Raw genomic sequence first — 12,626 nt, 5'->3', positions numbered from 1 at the left:
CCTTCTGTTCGCCCTCTCTGCAAGGTACTTTTTGTAATTCCTCTTCTAATGCATATCTTTGCCATAGTGGAAGCACTGACCGTTGTCTTTTGTTGGGTCTTTCTTAGCAACCTTTGCTTTACCCAATCTGCCCTCACCCTTGCCCTTCTTAAGGGACTTTTCTGCCTATCTTTTCTTTTTGGTCTCACCAGCATAGAAAACTGGCTTCTCTTTCTTGATGTTGCTCTCTACCTCTCTTAATATATTGAGGAGCTCAGGGAGAGTCATCTCAAGCTTTTTCATATTAAAATTCATTATGAACTGAGGAACGAAATCTAGTAGAGACTAAAGTATAAGGTCTACACATAGATCATCCTCTAGGATCATTCTTGGACCAATGAGTTTTTCTATCAACTCAATCATCTTTAGGACATGGTTCTGAACCAATGTCCCCTCAGTCATCCTAGCACAGAAGAGATACTTAGATATCTCATATCGCTGAGTCCTTTCCTATTCCTCAAACAATTTATGGAGATGTAGGAGAATAGATATGGTATCTATGTTTTCACTCTATCTCTATAACTAAGAGTCATAGAGCCCAACTCGAGCCCACCATGGCCTCGAGTGACTCAACCAACCATGGTGTTCGGTTTAGTCATCACTATCATTACAAGATGAGTTTGATTCGATAATATGTCCTCGAGCGATTCGACCAAGCATACCACGTCTTCAGGTCACCGGTGACATCTCTATGTCATAGACAAGATAGTGAATCATGAAATAGGTGAGACTCGAGTGACTTGATCAACATAACCTATGTCAGGAATCGGTCCCTACCTATAACGATGGAAGGCCACGTGGGTCAATATAATTACCTCAGATTTACTGACTTAATATTATAAAGAGAGGAGATTTTTTATTTAGTCTCCTAATATGACATGTCACATACATACATATTTAATATATATCTAAATCGCATATAAATATATTGTTGAATCTCGGATTTTGATGATGACGTCAATTGTCATTTGTTATATAATCCATATGTTGAGATAGGTATGCAGGATTAACTACGATGAAAGTAAGGCATGCAGCAGGAGTTGCACCGGAGTCAAGACTATGATCACGTTGGGGGTTCGAGAATTTGACGGAAGTTCGGACGGTCGTCGGAGGTTCTGTGGGAACAAATCCGAGAAGTCCAGGAGCTTGCCAAAGAAGCTCGTCAAAACTTGCCAAGTGGATCGTCGCAAGTCCAGGAGTTTGCCGGAAGTCCGCAGGAGCATCACCGAGGGTTCATCGGATGATCGACGGAAGCTCGTCGGAAGCTCGCCGGAAGAAGCGATTGACGCACCGGAGCAAGTTGCAGTAAATGTCTTAAAAAATTTGTAGTTAGCATAATGATTAAGTTAGAAATGGGAGGTGATCCCATTAACTTAATCTTGGGGCAATTGGGCCCTTGATAGACCCAAATTGGGTCGAATGGATCAACCCATTCGGACCCAAATTACTTGGCCAGAGGTGGCATCGCCTGGGTCGGCGGTGGCACCGCCCAGGGCTCAGTCTCCAACCTATAGCTGGTCGGTGCAACCGCCTAAGCTTGGTCTCCGAGCTTTGGCTGGGCGGTGCAACCGCCCCAGTCAGGCGGTGGCACCGCCTGAGCTCGGTCTCCGAACTCTAGCAGGAGGTGCAATCGCCCCTGACAAGAGGTGACACTGCCCAGAGACTCAGTCTTCGAGCTCTACTAGGCGGTGCAACCGCCCCAGTCAGGTGGTGCAACCGCCAGACCCCGGAATTCCGGGAATTGATAGATTTGAGCTCAGAATTCAAACTGGGTTGGGGCCTATAAATACCCCACCCTTTCAGCAATGAAAGAGTAACCAAAAACCACCGAAATCCTGATCTTACTCTGTGATTTTTAGAGCTCAAAAGTGTTGTATGAGTTAAAAGTTCTCCTTCCTCTTTTCTTCCAAGTTTTGATCTGTCAAGAGAGGAAAGAAAATTCTGTAAGGGTTGTCTCCTAAGCCCGTCAAAAGGAGTGAAACTATAAAAAGGTGGTTGGCCTTCGCCTATTGAAGAAAGGCCTCTAGAGGACGTCGGTGACCTCGTCAGTGGAGGAAGCCAAAAGTGGATGTAGGTCAAGATTGACCAAACCACTCTAAATCTAGGTTTGCATTTACTTTGAGCATATTATCTTTACTGCAAACCTCCTCAATAGCTTACTGCCTTCTGCGCATTTACGATCATGTTTCAAAGTTTAGTATTTTCCGAATCGGCATTTAGACGTAAATCAATTTTATTGTGCGAATACCATATTTCAGTTTACGCTTACATTCTAATTTCCATCATAACTACAAACTGCCTTCAGAGACTTGCTTTAACTGTATCTTGCTTGATCATAAGTTAAAGTGATTTACGAATCGGCTTTTCTACCGAAATCGCTCTTATCGTACGAACGCAATTTTAATCATCGAAAGCTTTTCGCTGCACTAATTCACCCACCCACCCCCCCCCCCCCCCCCCCTCTTAGTGCTCTTGATCCTAACAATTAGTATCAGAGCGGGGTTAACTCTCAAACGGATTAAAACCCAAGAGAGATGGCATACGCCGGAAACCAAGAGGGCCATTCTATTACATGTCCACCCATGCTCAATGGGACGGACTGCACCTATTGGAAGACCCGAATGAGGATCTTCCTTATTTCAATGGATTTTGAACTTTGGAATCTTGTCGAAAATGGATTTTCGAAGTCTTCTCTTCCAATGATCTATTGGAATGAATTGGAGAAGACTTTCGCTCTTAATGCAAAGGCTATGAATGCCTTATTTTGTGCGCTTGATAAAAATGAGTTTAATCGTGTTTCGGTTTGTGAAACCGCATTTGATATTTGGCATACACTCGAAGTGACTCACGAAGGCACAAGTAGAGTGAGACTATTGGCGACATGTACACCCGTTTCACGGATGTCGTCAATGGTCTAAAAGGACTCGGCAAAAGTTTTTCGAATTTTGAGCTCATAAATAAGATTCTAAGATCCCTTCTTAAGAGTTGGGACCCTAAAGTCACTGCTATTCAAGAGGCTAAAGATTTAAATAACTTCCCTCTTGAAGAACTAATCGGGTCATTAATGACCTACGAAATGACATGCAAGGCTCATGAAGAGCAAGAAGACATCCTTCCAAAGAACAGGAAGGATATGGCACTTAGAACTTTAGATGACCACTTGAGAGAAAACTCAAGTGATGAGGACTGTGATGATGACTTGGCACTTCTAACAAGGAAATTCAAAAAATTCATTAAGAGAAACAAGTTTAAAAATGACACAAAAAATAAACTTGAACCCAAAAAGGGCCAAGTTATTTGCTACGAGTGCAAAAAGCCAGGACACTACAAAAGTGATTGTCGCCAAGCCAAGAAGAGAACATCAAAGAAGAAGGCACTCAAAGCAACGTGGGATGACTCGAGCGCGTCCGAAGAAGAGGAGTCCAACACCGAGCAAGTTGCTCATTACGCCTTAATGGCCATCGGAGAGGAGGTAACAAATTTAATTGATACAAATTTATCATTTGATGAGTTATTAAATGCCTTCCATGACTTATTCGATGAATGCAAGATTATTAGTAGAAAATACAAATTGCTAAAAAAGGAGCATGATAGTCTTACTTGTAATTTTGATAAGTTAAAAACTGAATATCATGATAGTTTAGGTTCTTGTATAAAATGTCATGATCTAGAAACTATACAAAACGAAAACTTGCTACTTAAAGACACTTTGAAGAAATTCAAGGTTGGTAGCAAGTCTTTGAACACGATCCTTACAAACAAGGGTCACGTTCCCAAAAGAAGTGGAATCGGATTTGTGAGAAATCCTCACCAAAATCCAACCACCTTCATAAAAGTCCCCATCATACATGTTCGACACCAAAGCAAATGCAACTTTTGTTGCAAACATGGACACAAAACGCATTATTGTCCATTCAAGAAAATTAGTCCGAACAAATTAATTTGGGTTCCTAAAGGAACCATGATAAACTCTATGCAACATGACAAACAATGTAGATCAGTTTTTAAGGCACCCAAAAGTAAATGAGTACCTAAAAATTATCATGTCTTGTAGAAATGTAAACCATCCCAAGCTGGGAGCAAGAAATAATATCCTACTCTTTGGATTCTCGATATTCATAACCCGAGATCCAAAAAGAACACGCGATGATCCCTAGCCTAAATAACAAAAAGAGGATTAGAAAATTAAAATTACAAGAGCAATACAGATACAATCCTATTTGATCCCTCAGAATTGGAAACCCATGATTCTACCTTCACATATCCTCTAGATTTCCGAACCCATCAAATTGACTTGTTTGTTAGTTTCAAATCCAACTATATCATGAACTTACGTCTTGTAAGCAAAGTTTGTCATGGACTTGCAAAGCTTACCAACTTGGATAATCTGTCATAAACATGCGTACGACATTTGAAGTAGAGTATGCTCGTCACTAGATCTATCTTGATCGTGCAAAATTTCTCATCTTAAAATAAAAATTCTTACATAATTACGTAATAAAGTTGACTGCTCCACAAAAAAAATTCTTCTCAAGTCAAAAACATTCAAATCAGACCACATAGCAGTCAAAACGAGTGCTCACTGCCTGCAGGCGGTGGCACCACCCCAGTTGGAGGTAGCACCTCCGGCTATCACGTATTGCAAGCGGTTGCACCGCCCAGCCAGCGGTGCAACTGCCCACAATCCTGCCCTCTTTTAAACCAAGCTAGGGCCGGTGGTGGAACCGACCCCAACTCACTCCCTTCCCCTCTTTACTCTTCCAAAGCTTCTCCACCTCCATTTCTCCCCTCTTAGCATCCCAAATACTCCTCATTTCGAAGCAAAAGATCAACAATCTCTCCTTCTCTTGAAGATCTTACTTAAGGTATTATCTAAGAAGCCTCTAAATTCTGTTTTTGATTCATTTCTCATTACTATCCTCTTAAATAACAGTAGTTATGGGCTCTAGAAGATCATCAAGAGACAAAGGGAATAGGAGATTAGTGGAAGACTTTGATCTTACCCTTTTCAATTCAAAATATCATGCTGAAAATTTTTCCTCTTTCAAATTTAAAAGTGTCAAAGGGAAAACATGTAGATTTAGATGAACTAAGAGACTTAGAGACAATCCAATGGTTTGTAAACCTAGATCTACTCCCTATTTTACAAATTAGTGAACTCATCTATCCAAGACTTGTTAGACTGTTTTACAATAATCTATAAGTAGATGAAGAAGAAAGAATGTCTACCTATCTCTTAGGACAACACATCTCCCTTACAGATAAATTCATTTGTGACATGATAGGCATTCCCGTAAAAAATAGAGGACTTTATTTTAGAGGATCGTGGGACAATGAAATAGTTGGGACAACATATATGTTCACGCTGACATTAAGAGGTGTAATATTAATGAGGACTCCTCTATATTATGGCATCAAAGATTAGGATATCTCCATAGAGAGAATTAAAAGATTAGTTAAAGATGGGGTACTTAGTACTCTTGATTTTACTAATTTTAAGACTTGTGTGGACTATATTAAGGGAAAGCAAACCAATAAGTCCAAAAAGGGTGCTAATAGGAGTTCAGACTTATTAGAGATAATTTATACTGATATATGTTGTCCAGACATAGACATGCATGGTCAGAAATACTTAATCTCCTTTATAGATGATTACTCACGATATATGTATATATATTTGCTTAATAACAAAAATGAAGCATTGGATGTCTTCAAAGTCTTTAAGGCTGAAGTTGAGAACCATTGTGGTAAGCAAATTAAAATTGTGAGATCAAATAAAGGTGGAGAATATTATGGTAGATATACTAAAAATGGACAAGCACTTGGTCCTTTTGCTAAGTTTCTTCAAGAACATGGGATTGTTGCCTAATACACTATGCTTGGTTCTCCAGACCAGAATGGTGTTGCAGAAAGAAGAAACCGAACATTATTAGACATGGTGCGGAGTATGCTTAGCAACTCCAATCTTCCTAAGTTCTTGTGGAATAAAGCACTAAAGACGACTGTGTATATATTAAACCGAGTTCCAATCAAGGCTATCCAAAAGACACCATTTGAATTATGGAAAGGTTGGAAACCGAGTTTGCGACATATGCGCATTTGGGGATGTCCGTCTGAAGTCAGGATATATAATCCACAAGAGAAGAAACTAGACCCGAGGACTATTAGTGGGTATTTCATTGGATATGTCAAAAAGTCCAAAGGTTACATATTCTATTGTCCATCTCACACAACTAGGATTGTGGAATCAAGAAACGCTAAATTTCTTAAAGATGATGTGATTAGTGGGAGCGATCATTTCAAGAACATAGTTTCCGCATATGATCATATAGAATCTCAACCTTCCACATCAAATGATAAATTGGTTATAGTTCATAGCACTCCTCAAGTACAAACCAGTGTTGAACAATCAATCATTAAAATTTCATAAGTTGTTGATAGTATTCTAATAGATCAAGCAGTTCGGGAATTATAACAAGCTCCTGAACAACTAGTTGAACCACAAGTTCCTCAAGGAACCATTGGTACAACATTAAGAAGATCTACAAGAAATAAAAGATCATCAATTCCTAGTGATTATGTTGTATATCTACAAGAATCTGATTATAATATTGGAGCCAAAAATAATCCTGAAACATTTTCACAAGCCATGAGTTGCAAAGAATCAAATTTATGGCATAATGCTATGAAAGAAGAGATAAATTCCATGATGAGCAATGGAGTTTGGGATATTGTTGAGTTGCCTAATGAAGCAAAGGCTATTGGTTGCAAATAGGTCTTTAAAACTAAGAAAGATTCGTTAGGCAACATTGAGAGGTACAAGGCAAGACTTGTTACAAAGGGATTTACTCAAAAAGAGGGAATCGATTATACAGAGACGTTTTCTCCTGTATCTAATAAAGATTCTCTACATATTATTTTGGCATTAGTTGCTCATTTTGACCTTGAGTTGCAACAAATAGATGTGAAAACAGTATTTCTTAATGGAGATCTAGAGGAAGAGGTTTATATGAAACAACCTGAAGGTTTCTCCTCTAGTGTTGGTGAACACTTGGTTTGCAAGCTTAGGAAGTATATTTACGGTTTAAAACAAGCCTCCCACCAATGGTATTTTAAATTTCATGAAGTGATTTCTTCATTCGGATTTGTTGAAAATCCCATGGATCAATGCATATACCAGAAGGTTAGTGGGAGTAAAATATGTTTCCTTGTTTTATACGTAGATGATATTTTGCTTGCAACCAACGATAAGGGTTTACTGCATGAGGTGAAACAATTCCTTTCTAAAAATTTTGATATGAAGGATATGAGTGAAGCATCTTATGTCATTGGCATTAAGATCCGTAGAGATAGACATCGAGGCATTTTAGCTCTATCACAAGAAACCTATATCGATAAACTTTTAGAAAGATTTTGGATGAAGGATTGTTCACCAAGTGTTGCTCCCATTGTGAAAGGTGATAAGTTTAATTTGAACCAATGCCCAAAGAACAACTTTGAAAGGGAATCAATGAAAAACATCACATATGCTTCTATCGTAGGAAGCCTTATGTATGCACAAGTTTGTACTAGACCTGATATTGCATTTATTGTGGGGATGCTAGGTCGATATCAGAGTAATCCAAGTCTGGACCACTGGAGAGCTGCAAAGAAAGTGATGAGGTATCTACAAGGAACCAAAGATTACATGCTTATATATAGACATACAGACAATCTGGATGTGATTGGTTATTCAGATTCAGACTTCGCCGATTGTATTGATTCTCGTAAATCAACATCAGGATATATTTTTATGATGGCCGGTGGAGCTATTTCTTGAAGAAGTGCTAAGCAGACCTTGACTGCTACTTCTACCATGGAAGCTTAGTTTGTCTCCTGTTTTGAGGCTACTTCACATGGTGTATGGCTTAAGAGTTTCATTTCTGGGCTTAGAATCATGGATTCTATTTCTAAGCTATTAAAAATTTTCTGTGACAATTCAGCTATTGTCTTTATGGCTAAAAACAATAAAAGTCGAAGTCGAAGTAAACATATCGACATTAAGTATTTAGCCATAAGAGAACATGTAAAAGAAAAGAAAGTGGTCATTGATCATATTAGCACTGAATTAATGATTGCTGATCCTTTGACTAAATGTATGCCACCTCTGAAATTCAAGGATCATGTAGAGAAAATGGGACTTGGTTCCACTTTATAATGATATTGAAACTCTTATATATTGTGAAATTTTCTCATTCATGTGCATATTATTTTGAGAAAATATATTGTTACTGGACCAAAAATAAACATAAGGTTTATTCATTAAGTAATATTACCACATTAAGATTAAGAAACTAAATACATCGTGATACATGGATGATAATACTCGCTCTTAGAGGACTTATCGCTATGATTCATGTATTTATTTCTTAAGAAAGTTGTTCGAGAAAGATTAATTCAAATTATTAAGATAAACGTATAGACCAAGTGGGAGAATGAACCGTTATTATTAAATATCTAATTTAATAATAATATAACTGTTCTCATTAAGATTCATAATTCATTATCATGAATTTTTCATTTATTATGATTTAAATGATTTCAGTTTTTTATTCTTTATACATGAAATCGTTATTATTAAATTAAATATTTAATATCATTAAAGTTCTTCGTTATGGTCCAAACGTTACAAATTTGAATTAATTCTTTAATATTATGAATTGGTGATGATAAATGTTTTTGATGTGAGAACATCTATATATATGAGGATTTTGGTCCCTGGGTTCAATCATCTCTTTGAAGCAAAAAGGCTTTCCTACACCATCTAAAGCGAGAGTTCTGAGCCGAGAAATGTCAAAGTTCAAGAAAAAACCTACAATGACTGGTGGTTCGCTATTTTATTTTCGCATCATTTTTTATTATGTTTCTATTATAATGATTTAGAAATACAAGTTGGTTTTAATGATTTCTTACAATCAAATCTTCGAAAAAGATTTTTCAAAAACGATAGTGGGGTAGAGAAGGAACTTACCAATTAATTAAGACGCTATGATTTATGCCAAAATTATAATATTTCTTCATCAAACTAAACAAAATCCAGTAAGAAAGTTCTGATACGTTCCGATGACAAAGCGTGGGAGAGAGGGATCTGTCAATAGAGATTAAAAAAAGAAAAGGGTTCAAGCAACAATAGAGTCCGTCCCAATATACCTTGCGGAGCATTGAGGAGGAACCCTTCGTGCCAGGATCTGGTGGCAGGAACAGTGAGGGGGAGACAGAAGTGCGGCGACGGGAGGGAGGCATCGGTCTTAGGGTTCTGATAACCAATTCACTCGATTGCTTCAAAGCTGTGAATCATCCCTTTACAACAACCTAGTAATGTTCAATGTAACCAGGCTTGATTGGTTCAATCCATCAAGTAACCATCCAAGCTTAATAAATAAACCTTTAATTAGTGGGGACCTCAATTTCTACCATAGGCTTAAAGTTGACTTGGGGAGACTTCCTAAACTTCCCTTCATTTTAATTAATCGAAACCTTGATTTCTGATTTCTAAAACATTTAATTCTACAAAATTTCCAAAGAAGACTAACTGAGAGAAATATATGATTTTTTAATAAGAGCAAAATTCCAACGCATCTTTAAGCCTGTGAAACTAAGTTCGATGTATGGCAAAAGCTTGTTGTCGAGTCCACCAAACACCTGCACCGTCAATGCAAACGACTTCTACTGTTACAACTCATAGCCAACGAACGAGTAAAGAAAGCAAACGGCTCACAGGCCATTATCGAGATCGACGGCGAGGATCTTGAGGAGGGCGTCAAAGCTAATCCCATCGCTGCCGCCCATCCGTATCATCGTCCAGATATCATCGTCGCTGGCCGGCAGCCCAGCCATCTTCAGGTACGCCTTCAGGTCCCCGAACCCCACCTTCCCGTCCCCATCACGATCCATCACGCGGAACGCCTCCGCCATGACGCCGTCCCCGCCGCGGGGGCGGCCAAGGACGCGCTCGAACTCCTCGAACTCCACGAGCCCGTCGCGGTCGGCGTCGGCGGCGGAGATCATGGAACCGATGTCCTCGTCCGAGAGGGCCGCGGCGACGCCGGAAGAGAAGAAGGCCTTGAGGTCGTCTTGGCTTATCTTGCCGTCGCGGTCGGCGTCGAGGACGTCGAACGCCGGCCGGAGGGGACCCGGGGCTAGGCCGCGGCCGGCGGGGCACATTCTTCTCACGGTTTTTGGAGTGAGAACGGAAGAAGAGTCTCCGGGAGGCAGGGAGGAAGCACTAAGATGGGCAGGAAGAGGACGCGAGAGGGCAGGGTGGGCGGGCGGGCGATTTATAGAAGGTTCGTGCGGTTGTGGGGTTCGTGGTGGCTTGGCGACCACGGAACCGGCCGGTCCAACGCGGGAGACGTATTGGGTGACGTCATTGGTGATTCGGAACAGACCCCTTTCAAAGCATCGGAATCAATTAGCGTTGGCTTCGGACAGAATCCGGTTCAACGGTCGATAGCTCAGGGAACGTTGTGAATGGAACACCACTAGTTTTGTAATGGTGATTATAAGGAAGATTTTAGCTCTTTATATATAAATTAAAAATTTTAAGTATATTTTGGTATTTGTAAAAAACGAGATTAAAAAAGATTGAAAATAATTCTCGTATCTTCTATAGCCACTAGCATATCTTACGTGACAGTAGACAGTAAAGTCTAGGATAAATAATTAATCGATCTTATTCATTTCTTAAGGAATTATATAATAAATAAATTTTTATTGATTGATAACCATAATTAAAATCTAATCAGATATATAATATTTTTTTTTTAATTAAATATGATCATATAATCTAATAACGTGATCCTAACCGACAATCCGATAACATATTATACTTATCTGATCGATATGTTAATTTGATCCTAATCTCATGAAGATAATAACATGGTGTCAACGTGAATACTAGCTTGGACATTGACTCAATAATGGGAGCTAGCAATCATGAGTTTAAACAAAAAAAAATGTTACCTTATAAACCTCATTGATTCGACATAGTCTTATGGCTCATAGATGGTTAGATGATTTGTCTTATCATTCCAAATATTTTTCATGGCCTCTCCAACATATTATAAAAGCTCATTTGTTTCTAAAGGATAATCTCTCTCTTATTGATTTCATTGAATCGTATGAATCTCTTATCAACTAATATTGAAAAAATTTTATTGAGTACACTCCATATATAATTTTTGTAGGGTCTTGGTTTGAATCCCTAACTTAATGACACCTCAAGCTTGAGATAAACTTAGAAATGGATCTCTATTATCTCCAAACCCAATCTTCGTCACTCATCACATATGGCATGCCTACAACACCTTCATCAATAGATCGATAGTTAATTATACTTGTTTATACAATTGTTTGACAGTATGTTTTGTCTAGTTTTTTTTTTTCATGATTTTTGTAAACAAAAATAGTTTATGAAACTACATAATAACTACTTACTAAATTAGGCAATACTATTTTAAAATAACCTACTTTTCATGTGCCATGGTATATTTTTTTACAAGCTATGGTGCTATATAAAATGATAATTATCTTAGACCCTTAGAACCACTTAGGTGGCACTAGACTACATGAGACTTTAGGATAGTGTTGGGCTTTGTTTGGATAAATAAGTTTGTAGACAAAGTATATGTAGACTTGTCTTACACCCAAGATCTTTAAAATCTTTTAAAATATGTGTTGAGCGATCATTTATGGACTAACGATTATTTATCTTTTAAAATCTTTATTTTATCTTTTTTTTATTATGCACCTAGTATTTACTAAATTGCTCATAAGCTATCTCTTTTATAAGATGTTAAGACTTATTTATTGCTCTTTTTTAAACTATAATTAATTTTTTTAAAAAATGATCATTTGGATCTATACAAGATTACTTCTAAACGGACTCTTTTGCAGATGAATATTACATGAGTACCTCACAACCTAGACAATTTAAGTTAAACTCATGATATATTCAATATTAGTTGAATCTATATTTGCACTAGTATTATTTAAAAATATATTATGATGCTAAAAATATTTTATAATTATATAAATATATTACCAAATCAAACTAATATAATCATGGTTAGTATTTGAAGGAATGAATATTATCTCCTGTTTAATGAGAAAAAAAATATTTTTTAATTTGTTAAAAATGAGGACCGGGAGACTCTCGTTAACGAATGTAGGACTTTGAATAATTAAAAATTAATATGTAAAAAAGTGTAATTAAGGTGAAAAGTGTCCTGTCAAAATGATATAACATAATGAAAGTGAAATGTGTCGAAGTAGCTTTACGGATTATAGCCTAACATTATATAAGAATAATATAATTTTTTTTATTTGATGAAAGTTATTATTGATTACGAACTTCAATAATAAATATTCAAAAGATACAGAAATATCCGACAAATCTGAATTAGCTGGCAAAAAACCTGATGGATGGTTAAGTCCCAAAAAAAAAAATAAAAAAAATAAAATGAGGACTCTTCTTTTTTATTTTTATATAAATACGAAGGTCAAATGGATTTAGGAATTTTGTTTGGTTGGTTGGACGTGGGTCATGC

At 37.5% G+C, this 12,626-nt stretch overlaps 1 protein-coding gene across 1 annotated transcript; it reads right to left on the bottom strand.

Moving 5' to 3' along the window:
- Positions 1–9,611: 9,611 nt before the first annotated feature.
- On the bottom strand, positions 9,612–10,329 carry LOC103974383 (calcium-binding protein CP1-like). Its single transcript, XM_009389199.3, has one exon. The coding sequence runs from the start codon at positions 10,240–10,242 to the stop codon at positions 9,793–9,795; it is 450 nt and encodes a 149-aa protein (XP_009387474.1). The 5' UTR covers positions 10,243–10,329; the 3' UTR covers positions 9,612–9,792.
- Positions 10,330–12,626: the final 2,297 nt, after the last annotated feature.

This window comes from Musa acuminata, chromosome BXJ1-2, assembly GCF_036884655.1.
Source record: "Musa acuminata AAA Group cultivar baxijiao chromosome BXJ1-2, Cavendish_Baxijiao_AAA, whole genome shotgun sequence".
NCBI lineage: Eukaryota > Viridiplantae > Streptophyta > Magnoliopsida > Zingiberales > Musaceae > Musa > Musa acuminata.
The sequence above is the reverse complement of the archived record's forward strand: the minus strand, read 5'-3'. Positions and strand labels throughout refer to the sequence as shown.